Genomic DNA, 25,131 nt, shown 5'->3' with positions numbered 1-25,131 from the left:
CATGTCTGTGAATGTCAGAGTTTTACAATGCCTCATGGGATGTGTAGTCCCACAAAAGCTGGAGGGCCGTAGTTTGGAGATCCCTGATCTAGAACATACTAGTAAATCTACACAGTCATCAGCATGATTATTTACAAAGACCTATACAAGGCATTACTTAACTACTGAAGGACCGGAAAGATTTGCCCCCTTAATGACCAGGCCATTTTTTTTGCGATATAGCACTGCCTCACTTTAACTGACAATTGTGTGGTCATGCGACATTGTACCCAAACAAAATTGACGTCCTTTTTTTCCCACAAATAGAGCTTTCTTTTGGTGGTATTTGATCACCGCTTCATTTTTTTTATGCGTTATTAATGAAAAAAAGCTGACAATTTTGAAAAAAAAAACAATGTTTTTTACTTTTTGCAATAAAAAATATCCCCCAAAAAAGTAAAAAAAACTGAATTTCTTCATCAGTTTAGGCTGATATGTATTCTTCTACAATAAGCGTATATTGGTTTGCGCAAAAGTTATAGCGTCTACAAAATAGGGGATAGATTTATGGCATTTTTATTTTTTTTATTTTTTTTACTAGTAATGGCGGTGATCAGCAATTTTTAGCGGGACTGCGACATTGTGGCAGACAGATCGGACACTTTTGACACTTTTTCGGGACCATTGACATATACAGCAACCAGTGCTAAAAATAGCCACTGATTACTGTATAAATGTCACTGGCAGGGAAGGGGTTAACACTAGAGGGCGATCAAGAAGTTAAGTCTTCCCTAAGGAGGTGTTTCTAACTGTGGGGGCAGTGTAGTGACTGGAGAAGTCACTAGGAACAGCAGACCTGTCTATCCTCCCCTGACGGAACGGGGTTCTGTTTACATTGACATATCCACGTTCTGTCCCTCTCAGAAGCGATCGCGGGTGGCCAGCGGACATCGCAGCCGCCGGCCATGCGCATCTGCTCCGGTGTCATGCGCCCCCTAGTGGTCTTAAAGCGGCCGACGTACAATAATGGCGATTCGCACAGGAGAGCCAACCTGCTGCAGTACAACTGTGGCAGCTGGTCCTTAACTGGTTAAAGTGTCCCTAAGCCCACATCATAAAAAAACTATCAATAAATGCTGTATTACATGCTGTTCATACTCAGTCTCTATGGGATTCGTTTTCTGTATTCAGCAAAAAACCTGGTTGATCCGGCTGTTCTCTATCTCCAGCTTCTATCCGAGTCCCCAATGCAGCTAAGGATTTTGCAGAGCAGTGTTGGCAGTTGCACATGCTAGTTTTCAGTGAGTTTCTAAACTGAGCATTTCATCCCTATCACATATGAGCAGTGCATGTGAATATAGAGTCACACGTGGGCGTATACACAGTGGTAAATTTTAGCCCACTCCCTCCCTCCCTCTATGCATACTAACGAGCTAAACACAAAAGGAGCGGGATATTACATCTTGATTGATGGTGGCTTCACCTCCCTGTTATTCTAAGTCACAGGCTGGAGGGTCATCATACAGCCTCTGATTGGCAGAAATCCGCCCACACCGTGTTATTGCCAAAAAATAATAAAAACTTGTTTTCAAATAGATACTTGTATGATAATTCAAAACAGTTTTTATTATTTATTTTTATTTTGTATTCCAAAGGCTGTTTTCTTTTTATTTTGAACATGTGACCAGCAGCAGAGGACTAAAAGCTCCTCCTGCTTATGTTTCCCTGCAGACAGGCTGGAAGATCTGGGTCATGTGACAGCTGTATATCGATTAGGAAAATGGTACTTCAATTTTTTTTTTTTAAAATAAAATAATTACAGTGCCATCATCCATATACAGAAATAGAAGGGACAATGTAAATTAAACAATGTGTGTTTAGTATTACTTTAACAAGAAACTAAAAGGCTACAATAAAAGCCAGTTTAAACTCCTGACTTTCACCTTTGCTGCTGCATAAATCCTGACAAAATAACAATAGATTAAACACTTCCCTACCGCACATAGTCAAATGACGTCCTTGACCTTGTGCGGTGATATCTGAATGATGCCTGCAGCTGCAGGCATCATTCAGAAATCATTATTTCCAGCCGGCGATTCTGTGCACCATAAGAACGATCATAACGGCAGTTCCGCTGCTTGATCGTTCTTATAGGCGACGGGAGTAGATGTCTCCCGCCCGCCATCCGGTGCTTCTCCGAGCTCTCCTGTGCCATCAGGGGCCCAGAGAAAGAATCGGCCAGCGCCAGATGAATATGATAGAGATTTCTGGTGACCAGATGGTCACCGATCATCTCTATGACCGTCGGAGGCCCGGGCGCGATGTTATGACTTCACACCCGGGTTCCCGGATGTCAGCAAAGCCGCGATCGCGGCTGTCAGCATGAGATCGGTGAATTTTTTTTCACCGATCTCATGCTTTCTAGCCTGGAGGAGAGATGTGGGGTCTTATTGACCCGCATATCTCCATAAAGAGGACCTGTCACATAGATTCCTATTACAAGGGATGTTTACATTCCTTGTAATAGGAATAAAAGTGATTAAAAAATGTAAAAAAAAGTGTAAAAATAAAAAAAATTAAGTAAAATAAAAATAATAATAATAATAAAAAAAAATGTAAAACGCCCCTGTGCCTGGTAGCTCACGCTCAGAAGCGAACGCACACGCAAGTCCCGCCAACATATGTAAACACCGTTCAAACCACACATGTATCGCCGCATGCGTTAGAGCATGTGCAACAATGCTAGCACTAGATCTCCTCTGTAACTCTAAACTGGTAACCTGTAAAATGTTCAGAGCGTCGCCTATGGAGATTTTTAAGTACTGAAGTTTGGCGCCATTCCATGAGTGTGCGCAATTTTGAAACATGACATGTTAGGTATCTATTTACTCAGCGTAACATCATCTTTCACATTATACAAAAAAATTGGGCTTACTTTACTGTTTTGTTATTTTTTAATTCATGAAACCGTTTTTTTTCCAAAAAAAAAGTGTTTGAAAAATTATTGCGCAAATACTGTGCGAGATAAAAAGTTGCAATGACCGCCATTTTATTCCCCAGGGTGTCTGCTAAAAAAACATATTAAATGTTTGGGGGTTCTGAGTAATTTTCTAGCAAAAAAAATGATGATTTTTACATGTAGGAGAGAAGTGCCAGAATAGGCCCAGTATGGAAGTGGTTACGATGATGTGCTTTTATCACCACACACCTAACCCACTAAGACTTATATTGGAAAGTTCCCCCAAGGGTTTTTTTTAGCAGCAGGGTAAGTAATTGTAATAAGTAATACGATATCAAAAAGTTTAAATTCTTTATTAGAGTTGACATATAATACCATGGCAGTTAAAATATGAGCTCTGGTAGGAGAATAAGAACCATTCCAAATGCATAAAATGCAAACACAGAATTATACATGGCATTACATATCAGAATGTCAGTGGTATAAAAAATACTGACGCATTTCGACCCGTGCAGTTAGGGTCTTCTTCAGAGGATTAGTTTGCTGCAAAGAAATTATATTTCGCATGTCAAATTTTGCCAAATATTTCTTGAATCTTAATATGGAAAATATAGATATATGGCTTACAAGAAGTTACACATTCAAGCACCCCCTAAGATGTGCCAGGTTGGGTGGTCTGCACCTGCAGCAAATTCCCATTTAGTCTGCATACTTTCTCTAATATATCATTCAATTACATTCAGGGAATTTGCTGCAGGTGCTGACCACCCAACCTGGCACGCCCTAGGGGTTGCTTGAATGTGTGACTTCTTGTAAGCCGTATCTTGAAGTGCCATCTTCCCTCGGGGTACTATCTGGTGGGTGAGCACGCGGGATCATCTGATAGCTTTTAAGGGAATTCTGGTTAGGAGGGTTTTTTCCGAAAACACCTTCTATTTGGTAATTATATGTTATATCTATATTTTCCATACTAAGATTTGTGAACTATTTGTCAAAATTTGACATGCGAAATGTAATTTCTTTGCAGCAAACTAATCCTCTGAAGAAGACCCTAACTGCATGGGTCGAAACGCATCAGTATTTTTAATACCACTGACATTCTGATATGTAATGACATGTATAATTCTGTGTTTGCATGTTATGCATTTGGAATGGTTCTTAGTCTCCTACCAGAGCTCATATTTTAACTGCCATGGTATTAGGATATGTCAACTCTAATAAAGAATTTATACTTTTTTATATCGTATTACTTATCCCAATTACTGCTAAAAAAAACCCTTGGGGGAACTTTCCCATATCGTACTATTTGGGGTGTGCAGCACCACTACTCTCGTTTTGTGTCTTTCCCATGCTACCCACTAAGACTTAAACCATAGCTTTCATTTTGAATACTATTAAAATATAAATGAATTCCGGACAATAAACTACTAAAATGGCTACAGAGAGAATAGGACTATTTCAGGGTGGAATATGTTAATTCCCTTACTTCTTTTTCTGTCACAGTGACTTTCTCCAGAATCTCCACCAAGTCTTAGTTAAATACTCACAATATATATGAATCTGTTCATTACTGTATCTTCCAGCTGTGAATATTAACTCTCGGTACTTTTACCGATGACAAGCGAAGTGAAGCTTTTTGGGTTATTTGATCAGTTCAGATGTTATCAGAGTGTAGTGAGAGTTATTATTAACTATTATGGAAGTAAAGGCAAAACCTAACTAACTCTAAACCTGCTCTCAGCCACATTCTAAGCCTAATCTTTCTAGCACTGTAAAGAACAAATCACTATACTTACCTGTTCTGCAGCTGCTCCGCTCCGGTCCCACACTGAGCTGTCAGTGGCACCTTCAGTGTGTGGGCATGTGCGGGAGAGGCAGCCAACAATGGAAGCCCCATAGTAACTCTGTGAGGATGTCACTTTCCAGGCATTTCCCAGCCAATGTCGGCAGTCTCCTGCACACAGGGGGTGCCGCTGGAGACCAGAGCGGCTGCACAACAGATAAGCATAGTGATTTCTTTCTTTACAGGGCTAGATAGATTAGGCTTAGAATGTGGCTTGAGAGTAGGTTTAGAGTTAGTTAGGTTTTGCCTTTACTTCCACTTTAAGTATGTTCTACTGTATCAAAATCAGTTTTACCCTTTGTATGTGTCTATATCATTATTGGTAATTTAATGTGGCTTTATAGCATTGATCACAGTTGATAAACCGAAAGAAACCATTTTTTTTTTTTTTCGTTTTTTTTAATCATTTTTGTTGCATGACCCAAATGGATGTGGTACAACCAGTGACGTCAAAACGTTTCTTGGTAATGTTTTTAGTAAATTGTGTTCTATTCTATGAGTGTGAAGTCAACATGGAATGTTGACAGATTTGTACTGACCAGACTTCACGTGCAAATGTTAAAGATAATCTATTTTCCAAAAGCTGGCTGTATGTTGTTTTTTTTTTTTGATAATGCCTTCAAGTATGACATTTAGTTTTATTTTTCACTTTAGGATCACTGCTTCATTATTTGATTCATACAACAAACTTTGCTAACTAAAGAAGATGAGACATTTAGAAACCTACATTTCTGTTATATGGCCATTCTTGTAACTGAAGGGGATTTTGCATTGCTGATGCTTGTTAAAAACCTAGCACAACATTGTGTTTGACTTATTTGTACATATGATTTCCTGAAAATGATGGCAAAGACTTGCACTCTTGCTGTTTCAAAACACTAGACCTACACAAGGCCATAACAAAAAAGAGGATTTTAACTCAAAATAACAAAATCTAAATTACACACAGCTGCAAATGTGAGGGCAGTTTAGGTTTATTTCAGTTAGTATTATGGATCAGCTGTAAAATAATTTGTCAGTTAGCATTTTGGTATGTGAGCTTTTAATGCAATATGGGGCAGCTTAATAAATTTAGGCGTCCAAATCATCAGTAGTCAAACTCCATGTGCACTGTTAAAAAAATAAAAAAGCGTGCACAATTATTTAAAGTTTTGAGGGGAGCATAGATAGAAGCTGTCTGACAAAGTGAAGCACGCTAACAGATCACAAAAAGCCACACATCATGCCACAATCTAAAAAAAATTGAGAACAGATTAGAAACAAACATGTATCGGTTTAGGAAGGATTTCAAAGCCATTTCTAAGGCTTTGGAACTCCAGTGAACCACGAGGAGAGCCATTATCCACAAAATAGAGATAACTTGGAACAATGGTGAACCTTCCCAGGTGTGGCTGGCCTACAAAAATTACTCCAAGAGCAGGACGACGACTCATCCAGGAGGTCATAAAAGAACCCAACACAACATCTAAAGAACTGCAGGCCTAGTTTGCCTCAGGTAAGATCAGTGTTCATGATTCAACTATAAGAAAGTGACTGGGTAAAAATGGCATCCATAGGAGATTTCCAAGGCCAGAGCCACTGCTGACCAGAAAGAACACAAAGGCTTATCTTACATTTACCAAAAAACATCCTGATTATCCCCAAGACTTTTAGGCAATAATTCTGTGAACTGATGAGACAAAAATTTTACTTTTTGGAAGGTGTGCATCCTGTTACATCTGGCATAAAATTAATACAGCATTTCATAACAAGAACATGATACCAACAGTCAGACATGGTGGTGGTAGCCTGATGGTCTGGGGCTGCTTTGCATCTTCAGGACATGGACGACTTACCATAATTGATGGAACCATGAATTCTGAGCTCTACCAGAAAATCCTAAAAGAGAATGTCCGGCCATCAGTTTGTGACCTCTAGCTCAAGTGCACTTGGGTTATGCAGCAGGACAATGATCCGAAACACAACAGCAAGTCCACCTCCAAATTATTCAAACAACGCAAAATTTAGGTTTTGGAGTGACCTAGTCAAAGCCCGGACTTAAATCCAATTGAGATGCTGTATCATGACCTTACGCAGGCCATTCATGCTGAAAAAGCCTCCAATGTGGATGTATTAAAACAATTCTGCAAAGAAGAGTGGGCCAAAATTGCTCCACAGCAATGTAAAAGACTCATTGTCAGTTATCACAAACGCTTGATTGCAGTTGTTGCCACCAAGGGTGGCACAACCATTTATTAGGTTTAGGGGGGAATTACTTTTTCACATAAAGCCAGGCAGGTTTGGACAGCTTTTTTGCCTTAATAAATTAAACCATCATTTAAGAACTGCATTTTGTATTTACTCGGGTTATCTTTGTGTAATAATAAAATTTGTTTGATGATCTGAGTCATTTAAGTGTGAAAAATATGCAAAAAAATTAAGAAAGGGAGCAAATACTTTTTCACAGCATTGTATATATAAGAAGGCCAGTATGGTGGTCTGAATTTATGGGAGGAGTTTGGGGTATATATTCAGCTCACACCCCTGTCTCTTTGTCAGTTCCGCTGCGCGATACGTTGACGTCACCAGGCCAACACTTCCCCCTATTCGCAGCCTTGTAAAACGTTCCGAGTCATTGCTTGTCGTCATCTGGTATTTGCTTCTTACAGGTCAATTCACAGTCAGTCGATGTTGTGGCTTCATTCATTGTTGGGTCGTAGAACCATTCATACTCCTTGCAAGGCATCGTTTGCATCGTTTCAAGCCCACTCGTTACTGCAGGGGGGCTTTCGGAATCTTGCTCTAATCAATGTTCAAGCTGACGCGTCTGGTTCACCTCATAGCAGTTCGGCTCCAGTTCGCAGTTCTCGCAGCAGTCTGCTGGTTCAAGTTCCACACGCTCCGCGGCAGCTAACGATTCGGATCCTGTTCGCATCATGTGAGGCAGCGGTTTGAGTCCTTGGCTCAATTCAACACGTTTCATCACTTCGTACACACGCACTACAATTCTGGCTACTTTCGAGCTACTCAGTCTCCCTCAAAAGGCTCCCTGTCACGTTGCACCCAGTCACAATCCGCATCAGTCGTTCGCACAAACATGCTCATTCTTGACATGCTTCGGTTTGAATCTTCCATATGATTCAGTACGTTCCGTCGTTCATTTTTCAACATACGGTCCCCTGACTCTCGCTGGCATGACCACTGTGCTCGTCTACAATCATTCTTGTTCATTCTTGTTCTCTGTCTAAACTTTGCTTTTTTTTCACATCCAGGATGGTTGGTTGTGACACTTCCTCACATATGCACTGCAACTTCTTCAGCCACTTTGTTTTCCACAGCCTCACTCATGAGGCTCCTTGTTACGCAACTTGCTTTAGTCATTAGCACACATTCACGGTCATTTGTTCGCGCATGCGTTGCTTCCGATCGATTTGGTATGTTCTGTTGTTCATTCATCAGCATATGGTCCCTTGCCTCTTGCTGATACGACCACGGTTCTCTGCTAGAATCATTCTCATTTGCTTTTTTTCTCAGTCTAAACTTTGCTTTTTCATCACATCCAGCATGGTTGGTCGTAACAACTCCTTAAATATGCACTACAAGTTTTTTCAGTCATTGGTCCAACAGCCTTCCGCCTGAGGCTCTGGACCCATGCAGCACTCAAATCGCGAATTCACATCAGTCACTCACTGTCAGGGCTGGGTTCAGCCATCCCTTCTCAAAGCTGGCTGCTCAGGTGTCGGCTAATTGCCAGCTCCTATCTCTCCACAGTGACTCATCTGTTGATGTTATCCTTCTCCCCAGTTTCTGCCTAGCCGTCCAGTCCAGATGATCTCTGCCTTCGCCTTGGTCACATCTCTAGAGACGCTTTCCTGTGTTCCTGTTAAAAATGTGCTTGGCTGACATTCATTCTGGCTCTAGATCAGGGCTCGACAAACCCCCGGGCGCCAGGTCGCATTTGCGACTAGAATTAGCGACCTGGCGCCTGGGGCGGCACAGCTGGGGGTATCCTGTCTCTGTGCGGACTCCGACCCCCCCCCCCCGTGCGATCACGTCGGGCCACGCCGGCCGGTAATTGAGGCCCCGGCTTTGCGGCCTTCTTCGGTAGTTCTGGAGTCCTTCTGAAATCTGGCGCCATCTTGTGGTGGCCTTTGGTATTGCAACCAGCAATGCTAATGCGAAATACCTGCCTGTTTTCACTGCCTATCTCCTTCCCAAAGTGGAGAAGAGAAGGAAGTGAATGTGGGGATAGCCTTTTTTTTTTTCGTAATAGATTTTTATTTTATTTATTTATATTTATATAAAAACTGTTAAATTAATTTTAATTAGAAAAAAAATAAATAATTTGTTATCTCCCTGCTTGGCCCCTTTCACACGGGCTGTCTGATCAGGTTCGCCTGTCTGTTTTTCAGGCGGACCTGATCGGACCCTTAGAGCCCTTTCACACCGAGCCGCGGGGGGCGTCGGCGGTAAAGCGGCGCTATTTTTAGCGCTGCTTTACCGTCGTTTTAGTGACGCTATTCAGGCCTCTAGCGGGGCGGTCTTTTTCTGTGTAAATTTAAGATTAGTTATTTTTTATATTGAAAATAAAGCTTTGTCGGTCGTTTAAAAAAAACCTGGCTCCTAACTTTTTTAGCTGGCTCCTAGATTCCAAGCAAATTTGTCAAGCCCTGCTCTAGATCCTGCTTGCTGTTCTACTACGCTCATCTCCGGCTCCTTGACGTTTTGGCTTGTCTGACTATCCGTTACGGTTCCTGAACTCTGGCTATGTTTTGACTACATTTACCTTTTTTTATTATTATTAAACAAGTGTGTCCCCTTAAGAGTAACATTTTTTATTTTTTTATTCTATGGCGAATGTCTGAGACCTTGTGCTAAAAAGAAGCAAAGCTGATGTCTGCTGATCTGTATTAAGAGAGATGGGAATTTGAACGAAGGATCATGAAAGTGTGCGAGTGTCAGAAACCATGAATCAAACTGAGACAGAAGTACAGTTAAATCAAAAAATATTTTACTTTTAAGGGGGGGGTTGTGCCAGGGGACACATTTTCCTTCATGCCAGGCTCAAGCTCGGGCCTTTATGTCACCTTTTATCTCATGCATTTTCCTCCTAAAATATACGTATACAAAGTACAAGCTTTAGCATCCTTACCATACGTCATACGTTACAAAGAGGTGGCATACCTACTTAGGCCTAAACCAGACACCAGATTCTCAGCCCAGTACAGGGAGGGGGGCTATGTACTGTAAAGGGGGCTGTGAAAAAATGTTTTCCTTAAACTTCCCTCTTAAAATTGGGGTGCGTGTTATACGCCTGTGCGTGTTAAAAGCTGATAAATATGGGTACACTTTTGATATATATCTAGTGGCGAAAAGGAATGCATCATCAGATGTAATCCTGTGTAAGGAAATCGGCTATACGGCAGAGGTGTCCCACCTTGGTATTGTGTGTGTGTGTGTGTGTGTGTGTGTGTGTGTGTGTGTGTATATGTGTATGTATATATATATATATATATATATATATATATATATATATATATATATATATATTATAACAACTGGTTGCAAAATAGAAAATAGACATTTTTTCATAAAGTTTTTGTTGGTGTTGCTGACCTCTGTAAAACAAGTTTGTTTTACTATGAAATTGATTCAAAATAATGTTTGATCTGTAGTGAAACATAAGGTTTTATAAAAAGCTCATCTTATGATCATTACTAAATGCACAAGGTCCTGTTATGCCGTTTATGAGCTCTAGTGTGCATGAAGCCTAAAGGCAGTTTTGTCTTTTCCTGGGATCTAGTGCTGTGTAAAACTGGATTTTCTGTGTTTGCTTACTATTTGGTAGCATGGCTATTATTTATTTCAGAAAATGTGGTTTTTGTAGAAGGCCTAAAATACAATGAAGATTTTTCATTTTTGATGTGTTGTTTATAAGAAAAAATATAGTGTGCCATACATTTGGGGTGACTACAGCAGGAAATGAAGCCTGTGACTTATTTCTTTGGAATCCAGACAGCAAAATTGTCATTAAACACAAGAGCTGAACCTCCTCAGTCCACGTCTTTTTAATAAACAAAATGGCTGTTTAAGATCTTCAGTTACAATTACATATTTGCACTCTCAATATATTCTATCACAGATCCAAAAAAAATTGCTAAGACTATAGTGTTGGGAGAGAGGTGGGGACATTATTTTTTTTTCTTTTTAAAGAAAAACTATGATAACATTGGGTCATTTTTTTTTGTAAGTTTGTAAGCTCCTAAACTGATGTGTTATATACAAACTGTATAAATATATTGCATGGTGATTACAGTACAAAGCACAAAATTTATACATGTATTCTTAGTGCAAGCATTGTACAAATAAACAATTAAAGTGATTGTAAACGATCACCTTATAAAACAACCTATTCAATTTAAAATTGAAACGAAAGGCAAAACAGTTGTGTATAGATTTTAAAAAAATATCAAGACCTTTTTTCCCTTTTTTTTAACAGTGATTACATTGCCTCTGTTCTCAGCTGGACAAAAGCTGAGGGGAAGGGAATCGACAGTACACTGGTCTTCCCAGTTAAAGACTGTGCAGCGGGGGCATGTCAGGACAAGTCTGATCATTGGAGGAGAGCAGGCTGAATTCCCAGCATAGCTTGAAAACTGACCATGCTGTGCTTTCATGCCTAACGTGGTCATTTTTTAATAGGAAAGCAGAGGGACTGGCAGGAACATCAGGGATTTCACACAAAGGAAGCAATACAAAGAGTACAGGAGACTTATCCATACAAGTATATGGTACAGCAGGCACATATCAGGAATATGAAATGCTGGGGTAACAAACCCTTTAATACAGGATACCCACAGCGCTATGGGTTTTCTAAAGAAAAGGAATAGCAGTAGTATCACTTTTAGATTACACAGTAAGTATTTTTTATTAAAACCTGGAACGTAGCTTTAGAGAGGTTGAAGTTATGAAAGGGATGCATCACTGCTTCGGCTGGCATGTGTGTAAATTTCAACCTGATATTTTGGGCATGAGTGACAGGAAATGTGCCAAAGACCATGGGAAAGGTAGGCTGATTTCTTCTCTTTGCTTTTGGACATTACTGGTGCAAGTACATAAAATGATTATGTTAAAGAGGAAGTAAACCCTGATGGGTGTTACTTCCTCGTTGTTTCCCTGCAAAGGTAAATCGCATAGTAGCCCATTATGTGACACTTACCTGTAAGAGAAGCCCGCGATGTCCCCGTCTTCCTCGCTAGTAGGGAGCGTCCATTCTTCACCCCTCTTCCTTCCGGGGCCGCGAACTCCGGCTCTGTGACTGGCCGGAGTCGTGTGACGTCACATGGGCACAGGAGCCGCCTTTAATGGCATGACCCGAGCTAGAAAGGGCACAGCGTGCCCTTTCTAACTCCGGCGCATGCGCATAAGAAATCGCCCTACGGCGATTTGCAAATATCTCCTAGACCATGCAGGTCTGGGAGATATTTCAAGCACCTACAGGTAAGCCTTAATCTAGGCTTACGAGTAGGTTAAAGTGGTTGTAAAGGGTTTACAACCACTTTAAATAAACCATTTTTTCAATAAAGCTGATTTTCCTTTTGGGCTATTCAAGCATTCACTTCATAAAAGAAGCAGAATATAAATGATTTTTTCCGTGTTTTTAAACCATCTTTTTCCCATATACCAGATTATTTACATGGACTTTGCTCTAGAAAAATGGACAATAGTGTTGATTTGGTAGAACATGGTAAATATTTGAGACTTGTCATTGCTGCTGAATGACGTAGCCTTTATTCATCAAATTCGCTATTGGTAAACATTAGAATATGTCCATAAGCTTATTCTGCCAGTATTAAAACACTGATAATAAAGCTGTTTTAGAAGTGCTTTCTGTGGAAATACTACAGACTTATTCAGATATTTGGTTCTCATTGAATTGACAGTCCGATTGTTGTTCACTTATTGTGTTCAAGGAATGCCGCATCACCTTTTTTGTAGTTTTTCTATTGTGCATGAAGTAAAAAAAAAGTTAGGTTGATGCAACATATTCATGCTATAGAGTAGGAGTCTCCAGTTGTTCAGGAACTACAATTCCCATCATGCCTAGTCATATCTGTGAATGTCAGTTTTACAATGCCTCATGGGACACGTAGTCCTGCAACAGCTAGAGGGCCGTAGTTTGGAAATCCCTGCTATAGAGGGTAACACAATTTAACACAAATCTGTAAGTATACAGGATAATGACTAAGGCAGTTTAATGCCTAATCACATCTTATGAGCATGTGTATGAAATGTAACTAATTGAGATCACTACTCACTTTTTCTACATTGACCCTTCATTTATTTTGTGCTTGTGGTCATTGTAGGCGCACATTTATTGGCATATTAATGTATAAATCTACTTAAATGTCATTGATTGGATGCATTCATGGTTAATGTAGCAAGTCCCTATTGGGTTACCTTGTTGCAAAATTTGTTAATAATGGTTTAAAACTCATGGAAGCTACACTTATTTACACAAGCTCTAAAGCCACTCACAGACACGGGAGGCTAGTTGGATGTGTAGGCATGATCTGAAAGCACTTGGTCATCTGTGCTGGCTGGCTAAATATGAATAGTCACATTGGGCAACCATATTGTATAGGTGTAGGCCTATGTAGTGATATGGGGGAATTGTACTGCAGGTAACTTGGGAATATTGGAATATTGGCAATTGAACAAGGTCTTTTTAACCTATTTTATTTTCCCCAGACAGTATCTCCATAGACATTAGATTTTCACCTCATCTGGCCATTCAGTGCAACAAGTGAAACCAATCACTGAGCTACTTAAGCCTAGCACACACCGGCCAAATATCGGGCGACATTGTTTTTTTTCAATAAAAATGTGTATGTCAGTCCATGTGTATGTCAGTCTGACAGAAGCCGAGCGTTCAGCCGGCTTCTGTCGGACGAGCATTCGGACGAGCATGCTGGAAAACCAGCAGCCGACCAGCTCCCGATCAGTGCTCTCAGCCAATAGCTGAGAGTGCTGAACACAACAGCTCAGCAGGGGAGATTGCTGTACTAACATTGTATTGTTAGTACAATGGCTCTGATCTGAGTTGTCAGGTTTATTTTCATTCAAAACTAGTGGTTTGAACTAGGCTTAAAACTTTCATACAAACATTAAACAATGCTAAAGTATAATTTATCTTATAATCTAATTACAATAGCAATAGGAGCTTTTCTTCCTGTAGCTCCACCCACAAGCAAGATTCGAATCAGATTGTTAACTGGGAAAATCTAAGTACAGATTTTTTTTTGTGCAGTAAGCTTGTTAGGGAACTACTCTTCTGCATGACAGACAGGGGTTCTTGGATGAAGTATTGGGGTAGATTAGTGCAATGAAAAAGTGTTTGGATGTGTGTGTATAAATAAGGGGGACAGGCTCAAATGGTATTGGCAGTGGTAAAAAACATACATGAGACGGGGACAACTAGGAATAGTTTGAGCAGGTTTGATTCAGCAAAGCGGCAAACAAACATGGTTTCAATACAGGAGGGCTTTCTATAGTCCATAGTCTAAGTCCATAGCATAAAACAAAGAAAACATCTGCCATGGCCCCCAAGGACATCTGTTAGTGATTAACTGTGTAGAGTGGAGCTCAGGACACTGAGCACACAGTTTGTATCATAGTGGTGGTACGATTTTTGGAATTTGGCTGGCTTTTATTTTGCAATTCACATTTTTACATTTTATTTGGATGATCTGCACTATTTGAGCCTTTTTTCCTTATATGTTCTGGGGACATGGGATGGTTTGCTGGAGTGGTGGCTGCTGTCTGTTTCCAATCCTGTATGGGGATTTTACCATACACATACTAATCACTATTCCTAGGGGTCTATCCCTTCGGTAAACCTTCTGTCCATATTTCGTGGCTCTGGTCGAATTTGACACATTCATGCGTCTCATCCATGTTGCTGCATTTCACACACATTTTGATGGATAATTTATGCTTTTTTTTAAGACTTCTCTCTGCATTAATGACAATGTGGTGGATGATATATTGTCAAACATACAGCAAAAAGTCTACCTTTTAAGTGCTGCAGTTGTTATACAGTGTATATTTGTATGATATATATATATATATATATATATATATATATATATATATATATATATATATATATATATATATATATATATATATATATATATATATATATATATATATATATAATTCTGTATGCAAAAAGCTTCTTTTTTTTGTTTTAGATAAATTGTGGTACACTTTCATGATTGTTTGCATATTAGCATGGATTCAATTTGTATTTATTTTTGATAGATATATATCTCAGGATATACTGACCCAAGATGTGTTCTACAATTTTAACTTAGAGTGATTAATTTGGGTGTGGACAACAGCATACCATCCTCAATAGTATACAAGTTGAGTACTTAGAAGTTTGAGATTGTGGCTGTTGATTGATGATGCTCACCATGCTTTTGTGTGTGACACCTCTAGTGATCCTTCCACAAGTATGCATTGTTTTCAAAACATTAACAACTGACTAGGTCCAACACGACAAAAACAAAAACAATTTTTGTCCTTTTTTTTTGCAGGTAGTTTTAGCCCAGTTGGACAGCCACTTAGTAGAACACCATCAATCAGACTACAGATGGTAAGTTTTTTTTATATTTTACAGGAACACTTTTTGTGGTGATCTCCCACTGATCATACATATTAAAATGATCTGATTCCCAATTTCCCCATCATGCACCCTCTATATTGCATTCTATTATTTCATCTTTGCTTTATCAACAGAACATTTTTTTTTTCGTGTGCTTAAAAGGTGATGCTTTATGTATCAAAACTTTATTGTAAATATTTTTATTGTTAGAATTGCTATTTCAATACTTAGATTCATGAAGATCTGACTACATTATTAGTGTGACTGACAAACACTAGTGTGTCACTAAAGAATCAGTGAAACAAATGACTTGTAATACAATTTTGTAAAGTAGCACAAAACATATTCCTAATGCCCTGTACACACGATAGGATTTTCCGATGGAAAATGTGTGATAGGACCTTGTTGTCGGAAATTCCGACCGTGTGTAGGCTCCATCACACATTTTACATCGGATTTTCCAACACACAGAGTTTGAGAGCAGGATATAAAATTTTCCGACAACAAAATCCTTTGTCGGAATTTCCGATCGTGTGTACACAAATCCGACACACAAAGTGCCACGCATGCTCAGAATAAATAAAGAGATGAAAGCTATTGGCCACTGCCCCGTTTATAGTCCCGACGTACGTGTTTTACGTCACCACGTTCAGAATGATCGGATTTTCCGACAACTTTGTTTGACTGTGTGTATGCAAGACAAGTTTGAGCCAACATCCGTCGGAAAAAATCCTAGGATTTTGTTGTCGGAATGTCCGATCAATGTCCGACCGTGTGTACGGGGCATTACAGTGTTTTGCCATGTTACCCTGTTGCATGTCACTAGTGTTTCTTTAGAAAACACTTATTAGTTATATAGTTATATGTACTGCACAGCCATACAGTAATTACAAGCTCAGAAAGTGATTGATTTATTGCGTAAGTGAGATCTGAGCAGTCAGCTAGGATGTTGCTTGAATTTCATACACAACACCTGTTATTAGAAAGCTAAGTGTTTATCTTTGCTGTTTAGGTTAAAGAGGTATATGATCAATCATTGCTGACTGAGTTACCTAGCAGGTTCAGATTCCTTTCGTGATTTGAAATGTCAATCTGAACATATTACAACATATTATACAGACAATTGTATTTTTTCAAAATCAAGTAAAATTAGAAAAATTCTATGGCTCTATGATCTCTATAAAGAAACTCTGTCATATGCCTTTTTTTAATACAACAGTATTTGGGGGACAGCATCTCAACCAAGCAGACTTGACCCCAAATATGTTGGATTTGCATTCTGAGCTTGCAAGCCAAGCTCCTGGATCATGCAGTGCATAGAAACAGTATTATGATTACATCTGGGTCTCTTTAAACATATAGGCAGAAAAAGGAGCAACTGCCCCGATGGGCATTGGTCTCGGCACGGGTGCAGCGAATCATTGGTGCAGTTATGCACATATACATGCAAGACTGGCGCCACTATTTAGAGTAGTGAAATAATTTCATCACTCTGACTTTTGGACCACCAATATATTAAACCAGTGATGTAAGTATGGCAGGGTCATATAAAAGTCTGTACCTTGAGCCTAGCAATGTCTTGTAATAACACTGGATTACATATATTCACAGGCTAGCTGTTGTTTTACTTTATTTCACTTCTATTTGATACTCCAAAAGATATGAAAGGGAGTGAAGGTGGGGGTTATTGGTAAAGTGGTTCAGTTGATAAATGTTGCACATATAAGAAAATAAGGAGCTCCTATTATACAATGTTAGATGCTGTAGTGCCAAGGTCAGCAACCCGTCGATCGCAGCCAGGTAACGGGTAGATTGAGTCTCTGCATTGCCGACCTAGGGCTAAACTGCTCCTTCCCTAGTGGTGAGAAGTCCAGGGTAGAGAAGGAGAGCGTTGGGCGGACCGATCACAGAAGGAGAGCGCCGGTTGGGCAGCTCAAGAAGGAGAGAGCCAGGGAGTGGGGGGGGGCAGATCAGGAAGGCAAGAACTGGGCGGGCGGGGCAACAGAGGCGAGAGGCGGGCAGATAAGGAAGGAGAGAACTGGGCCAGCGGGGCAACAAAGGAGAGAGCCAGACAGGCGGCGCAGGGGAAAAGAGTTGCCCAGGTATTGAGCTACCTTTTTCATTGAAGCAGCAGGTGTGGGCTCACTGGAGCTGCGGCAGCTGTCGGATCGGGGAAGGACAGAGCCCGGCAGGCAGATCAGCGATAGAGAAAGCCGAGCGGGCGGGTGGATCAGGGATGCATAAAGCCCGGCAGTCAAAACAGATGATGAGGGAGCCGGGTGAGCGAAGTAGAGAGCCAGCAGGGCGGAGCAGTGAAGTCAACTTGCTCTCTCACTGAAGCAGCAGTACTGCAGGTGTGGGCTCACTGGGGCGCGGGCAGCTGCCTAAGTTTCTTTAGCAGGGTGTGACACCAAAACAAAAAACACTAGTGGTTGGGGGGTATTAAAACCCCTCAGCTGAGCTGCAGTTTTACCACCTCCCAAGCACTCCCCCTTAGGCTGCAGAGACAGCAGCTGGGGGTGTGCACACACTGTGGTCACTATGCTTTGGTTCGTGGCCACAGAAGGAATTCTAGGTCTTTACTTGTTATTGGGGCTTGCTAGTAAATCTTTTTCTATAAATAAATAAAAAGGCGCACCGCGGAGATTTTTGATCTGCTCTATGTTGTTAACGTAGACCTCCACCTCCTAAAGGTTGCCTACCCCTGCTGTAGTGGATGAGCACACCTGTAAGAACTACTATTTGTAAAGGCTGCTGAAAATAAAATAAAAGTCTAGTTACAAAATTAGAAAATAATGATGATGAGATTATATTGCTTTGGGCTTTTAATATAACTATTTATAATTAGACAAATGACATTTAATTTTTCATTGTGTTCTAACCATCTCACATCATGCTTAACCACTTACATACCAGCCTCGTTTTGGATTTCTGGTGTTTACATGTTTAAAACAGATTTTTTTTGCTAGAAAATTACTTAGAACCCCCAAACATTATATATTGGTTTTTTTCTAACACCCTAAAGAATAAAATGGCGGTCATTGCAATACTTTTTTTTGCACCATATTTGCGCAGCGGTCTTATAAGCGCACTTTTTTTGGAAAAAATTCACTTTTTTAAATAAAAAAATAAAACAACAGTAAAGTTAGCCCGATTTTTTTTTTTATATTGTGAAATATAATGTTACGCCAAGTAAATTGATACCCAACATGTCACGCTTCAAAATTGTGCTCGTGGAATGGCGTCAAACTTTTACCCTTAATCTCCATAGGCGACGTTTAAAAAATTCTACAGGTTGCATTTTTTGCGTTACAGAGGAGGTCTAGGTCTAGAATTATTGCTCTCGCTCTACCGGTCGCGGTATGTGCGGTTTGACCACCGTTTTTATATGCGGGCGCTACTCACGTATGCGTTCGCTTCTGCGTGCGAGCTCGTCGTGACAGGGCGCTTTAAAAAGAATGCTTTTTTTCTTATTTATTTTACTTTATTTTTTCACTGTTTTTTAAAAAAAAAAAAATTTGGATCACTTTTATTCCTATTACAAGGAATGTAAACATCCCTTGTAATAGAAAAAAGCATGACAGGTCCTCTTAAATATGAGATCTGGGGTCAAAAAGTCCTCAGATCTCATATTTAGACTTTAATACCAAAAAAAAACAAGTCGTTTAAAAAAATGACACAAAAAAAATTGTGCCTTTAAGACAAGTGGGCGGAGCTAATGTAATGACGTCGCTTCAGCTGTCCTATGGTATAGAGACGTGATGGGGGCCATCTTAGCCTCACTCGTCTCCATACTGAGGAAGTGACAGGTCCCGATCGCCTCCGCCGCTACCGACGGCTCCGGTAAGCGGCGGAGGGGCGCGGGAGGGGGGTGGCACCTCTCCCGCCGCCAATAAAGGTGATCTCGCAGCGAACCCTCTGCAGAGACCACCATTATCGTGTACAGAACCGCCGGCCCTAAAGATGGATACCTCGGTTGTGGCAGCAGCTGCTGCCGTTACCTAGATATCCATCTTCAAAGTAATGACGTATATATACAGTGGCCGGTAAGTGGTTAAAAATGATTACCCAAGTTTGATTTACTTATGCATCAGATTAACTACTTCATCTCCAGTACTTATATAACCTTTCAGGCACTGTGTAGGATAAATGTCCATGGTGTTAGAGGTTTGTCCAAGGTGTTTGGCTAAACCTTTTTGGGTGTACCTTGTATGCGCAAGGGGAGGAATTTACAAAGCTTGATGAAAATATAATGCTTGCACCACACTTTTAAGCATAAAAAACAGAGCAGATGCTGCTTCTAAATAACATTTAAGGGGTAAAGTTTAGTTCAAACCCCCAAATATTATATTGCATAGGCCGCTAGCTTTCAACAGGCTGTAAACACTGTCGAAGAAATGGATTCTGGACAGCCGCACTCCGATAAAAACCTTTATTGTAATAGTCAACGTTCATCTGAAAACAGAAGCAGGACAGACACTGACGCGTTTCACAACATCATTGTTGCTTAGTCATAGCTAAATGACCACATATTTGGCAAATATATACCAGATTCAAACATGTCACATGATGTATTCAATGATTTTAAAGTGCAAACACGTGGCCAAAAAAGGGGGGAGGGGAGGAAGAGATACATACATGCAAGGCCCCTGAGAAAACCTGGAAAACATGGAAATAGACCACAAAACGAGATGGTTAACATAAACAAAGAAAGAAAAAGGGATTGCTATGTATACATGTACGTATCAAAGATGCACATATATAAGAGAATCCAATATCTTGAAATAGTCAAAAAAGTAAAAACATAATAAAGATATAGTAAACCATCACCATGTATAATACAGGGGAAACGCATAAAAACATGGAATCATAACAATAAAAACTAGATACATTTATAAACAAAAGTACATGTGCAAATTGTTGCGAAGCAACCTTTAATAGTAAAACCGTGTTTATAAATAATGTCTAAAAATCTACCAAAACATGTTGGAACGTGTAGGAACGTTCAGTTCACGGAGTGCCACTAAGGAATAAGGGCACAAATACAAAGTGGCGGTGTGATGATGTCTACTAAATAGTTTTTAAAAACTCTATTAATTAGTGATGACTACGTGAAAGAACACCGTCATTTAACCACATGAACATGCAAAAATAATATTTAGTAGAACCCCTACAAATATCTAAATCTCAGGAGACCTGAAGACTAATGGGGATATATAATCACCAGCAAAACAGCAGGAAAGCAGCAAAAAAAAAAAAAAAAAAAAAACGCATAAAAAAACAGAGAATATGCAAAAAAAAAAAAAAAAAGAACCAGAAAAAAAATGCAGGAAAAAAAACATATAACACATCAGTTTAAACATTTAAAAATGTATATATGAAAAAAAAATAAAAAATTTCAAACTCAATTGAGAGTTAATCATAATAATATGAGACATCCCACTCAAAATTTAATCCTGCTGGTTTCCTGGTATTGAGGGAAAAAATATAGCAAACTTCCCTCTTGCAAAGCGCTCTAAATCTATAGCCTCCCCTAGGGGGTGTCACTATAGCTTCAATCCCCTGAATAAATAAACTGGAGACATCCTTGTTATGGACTATGATCCAATGTTTGGCTACATTCGTAGAGTGTTTTTCTCAATGTCTCTTCAGTCTCTTCAGATCCTTCAGTCTGCGCGTCATGTGACCCACATACATGATGCTGCATAAATCGCATGTAATTACATATACCGGAAACCTGGTGTTGCAGTTAATAAATAAACAACAAGACTTCTACCAGTAGTATTAGAACAGACCGAAGGACCCCTCTTGATATGACAACAATAAGCACGTCCTCATATTCCACATTTGAGATTGCCTTTAAACTTCAACCAGTGAGAGCCAGAGCTCTAACTGGTGAACAGACTGGGCGATAAAAATCTGCCTAGCGTTAAAGGCCTGTGAGAAAAGGTTTTGATGCCTCTAAAAAGTATCTGAGAGTAAATAATCATTAAACAAAACGGGAAGATATTTATTAACCGTGTTTCTTATTTTGTTAAATTCTATACTGAATGGGGTAGAAAACACCGGAATACTGACTGTAGAAGATGATCTAAGCATCTAAGTGCTCCCTAGAACGTGTGTCAGACAGCAAATCATTCCTAGTAATTTCGCCAGCAATGTGTAAAGCTTGATTCAAAATCGCATCGGAATAACCTCCTGCTTTTTAAATCTGCAAACCATTTGTGTGGTCTCCCTGGCGAAGTCGGTGTCCTTACTACACACACGTTTCAATCGAAGAAACTGGCCGACCGGTATGCCCCTGATAGTGTGCCTTGGATGGATAGAATATGCCCTCAACAGAGCATACTGGCGGATAGTTTCCTATATAAACCAGTGACAATGGTATTGCCCTCACCAGACAACTGTACATCAAAGAACTCGATGGATCTGGCAAGGGAATGGCCCGTAAATTTTAAATTGAGTTAATTGCCATTCAAGTAGTTAAGCCATACATCAATATCTATTTGGTGTTTGGATACAATGAACAGCAGATCGTGTAACGAGAATAGAAAACGGTGTCCAGACGGCGGGGGCCTATTATGTCCAAAAATGTGAGTCCTCTCCCACCACCCCATATAAAGGTTGGCCAATGAGGGCGAAAATTTCGCCCCCATAGAGGCACCGCATCTCTGAAGATAATAGCACCCGTCAAACATGAAAAAATTATGTGTGAGCAAAAACTCTAGACTAAATAAAATGAACTCCTGAAGTAACAATGAATATCTACCAGATTCTTTAAGGAAGAAGGCAACAGCCTGTAGTCCCAAAGAATGTGGAATACTGCTTGACCTTCTTGCAGGGAGAGGCTGTATATTTATTAAAAATTCAAAATGCAGTTACTCTTTGATCGACATAACTAATTAGATGAGCAATAATCTTTAACACCTACTGTATGCACAGGATAATGTTGGAAAATATTTCTGTACCATTACAGCACACCAAGAGTCAAATCTAATAGACCTCAGGGGGGATCTGTGCCATGAGGAAATACAGACACGCCCTGCCTAAAAATGAAAAAACTCTTAATTTCACAAAACAAACAGAACTTAATAGTAACCTTGGCTATTGGTGAATATGTGGGCAGGAAGGAATTAAAGAAGCAAAACTTGTTTTCTGCAAACACCTGTTCCTAGTGTAATAAGTGTGCCAATCAAAATAAGAAAAGAGTCTACCTATTCTATTACATTGTATGACAAAGAAAGCTAAGTCGTTTGAATCCTACCCACTAGCTACACAGTATTGCAAAGTTTGTTACATAGGATTGAGCGACACAAGAACTTAGGAATTCTGAAACAGTTGGGACTATAAGATGTCATTTACAAGGGTTTTGGACACTGGCAAACAGAAAAAAACATTAAAGGTCAGTCTCCATATAACCCTGCCTGTTACCATCATGCCTTTTGCTGGTGTCCTAGCAGATTGGATGCCTTTTCCTTAGCTTTACTGAAAAAAAAGTCAACTATAGGTTTTACTAACCTTTTATTTTTTCATTTTTTTTTAAATTTATTTCAGGTACTTATATAGCGCCGTCAATTTATGCAGCGCTCTACATATACATTGTACATTCACATCAGTCCCTACCCTCAAAGAGCTTACAATCTAAGGTCCCTAACTCACATTCATACATACTAGGGACAATTTAGACAGGACCCAGTTAACCTACCAGCATGTCTTTGGAGTGTGGGAGGAAACCGGAGTACCTGGAGGAAACCCACGCAGGCACAGGGAGAACATGCAAACTCCAGGCAGGTAGTGTCATGGTTGGGATTTGAACCAGCGACCCTTCTTACTGCTAGGCAAAAGTGATACCCACTACACCACTGTGCCGCCCCTAAATGGCTTCAATTAAGACCCTTGATACACCTCTGCTTTGGCAATGGGCTTTGCATTGTGGTGTTTTCCAAACCTGAGTGTACTGGTTAAGTTAGCCACAGATCTAACTTAAGGTTCAGAATTGTGCCACAGCCTCAGGTGTGACACGGACTCTGAAGACTGACTTTGCGAGTAGGCCTGTAGACTGCTGAGGCTATGAAATGTGACCTTCAGCCACTGGGCTCTACATTGTGATGATTTTTCCAGACCTTCCTGTTCTCTGCTTGTTGGCCACAGAGTGCTTTTCCTGTTCAGAGCCATAGCATAGCCTCTGACCCTGTCTTTGAACAGTGTGCAGTGGATTTTATTGTCCCTGATATAAACCTTTAGTCTTTTACGGTCTCTGGAATAGTTCCTTCCCCCATCATGGAAGCACTCTTGCCTCAGGGCTTCCCTCTTGTCTGGAAATCTAGTCTGGTTCCCCATAGCAGTTGGTCTACAGGGGTTTCCACTGTAATTGGTAATTGTTCTTAGCTATCTGGTTAAGGTTCCTTCCCCTTGCTCAAAGATCTGTGGACACTTTGCTACATCAGGGCAGTTCTGAAGACTTGTAGTCCCACCATGTCCAATATCAGGTAAATGGGCCCTATAGGGTCCTTCCTTGTTTTTTTACATCACTGGGTATCCTTGTCATCCTTGTATCCAAGTCATCTTGTCCTACTGTTTCATGGTGTTGTTGCACCAATATGGGGTGGTTGTCTTCCAACTCTTGTCTGTTTTGGTGGGGGCTTCTTGTATCCTTTTTCCCCTTTGTCAGTCAACTGTAAAATTATGGATTTGCAATGACTTTCTGTCTCAGTGACATTGGTCAGTAGGGTAAATAGAGAGGGTCAATCTCTCCAGGAGGGATACAAACAACAATAACAAAAATTTGAAAGGATTTCTAATCTCTATCCCAGAATGACAAAAATGGCTATACATACACTTTAAGCAGTGGCGTTCTGCCTGCAACACTTTTATTGTCGATTAAATAAAATGTACTGTAGACAGTAGAATTGTGTACTGTATCCATCTTCTAATGGTAATTTACATTTTATATAGTTTTATAAGGAAAAAAAAGATCATATGCATTAAAAGTTATTTATTTTGATCTTTAAAGAGGAGTTCCAGCCTGGAAAAAAAGAAACCAAAGTCAGCAGCTACAAATAGTGTAAGGTGCCACAATTGACAGCGGGGGGGGAGCAAAGCAAAGAAAGCAAACAAGCGGAGATTCCCCTTTTGGGTGGAGCTCTGCTTGGCCTTTTGAGCTCATCTAACACTTTAAGGCTTCAAATTACTATATGCTCAGTAATCCTTTACCTGCCAGGCATGGGCATGCAAATGTCTTTAAATTTAATTGAAAGGTGGCATATAATGGATAGAATCAAAATAAACCTGTGGGCATGCTATGAACATGAATTATTTACATAATTGTAACAAGCAGTAAATTAACTTTAAAACAAGCCCTCACTGATCTCTGTATCTATAGGCAATGTAGAGCAAGTCCTCCTCAACATTCACAGTGGAAATACTGAAGTGGGCTCTACTGGGACCCTCAGCCCCACTCCATCTCCCAGACACCAGGCTACGAACGCAATAAAAAAAATGTAACTGCTGAGGAACTAGCCATTTTGGAAGTTAGCAATGGAAGCCTTTACTTGCAACTTTAAAAAGTGATTATAAACTCAAAGTTTTCCATTTTTTTAAATAACAGACAGGTTTATACTTGTCTGGTTGGTGCAATCGAATTGCTCAATACTGTGAGGAGAATAAGGAGGAGCATTGAGCACACTGCAAGGGTTAACT

The 25,131-nt window shown here is 40.0% G+C and overlaps 1 protein-coding gene across 3 annotated transcripts in view; it reads left to right on the top strand.

Moving 5' to 3' along the window:
• AHI1 (Abelson helper integration site 1) overlaps nt 1-25,131 on the top strand; it is a 458,771-nt gene that overhangs the window by 365,976 nt on the left and 67,664 nt on the right. For all 3 annotated transcript variants that reach the window (XM_073627325.1, XM_073627324.1, XM_073627326.1), the window contains exon 20: nt 15,365-15,423. In XM_073627325.1, coding sequence (XP_073483426.1) covers nt 15,365-15,423 — 59 coding nt within the window. The remainder of the gene's footprint in view (nt 1-15,364; nt 15,424-25,131) is intronic.

This window comes from Aquarana catesbeiana, linkage group LG04, assembly GCF_042186555.1.
Source record: "Aquarana catesbeiana isolate 2022-GZ linkage group LG04, ASM4218655v1, whole genome shotgun sequence".
Classification (NCBI taxonomy): domain Eukaryota; kingdom Metazoa; phylum Chordata; class Amphibia; order Anura; family Ranidae; genus Aquarana; species Aquarana catesbeiana.
This window is presented reverse-complemented; position numbering and strand designations above follow the sequence as displayed.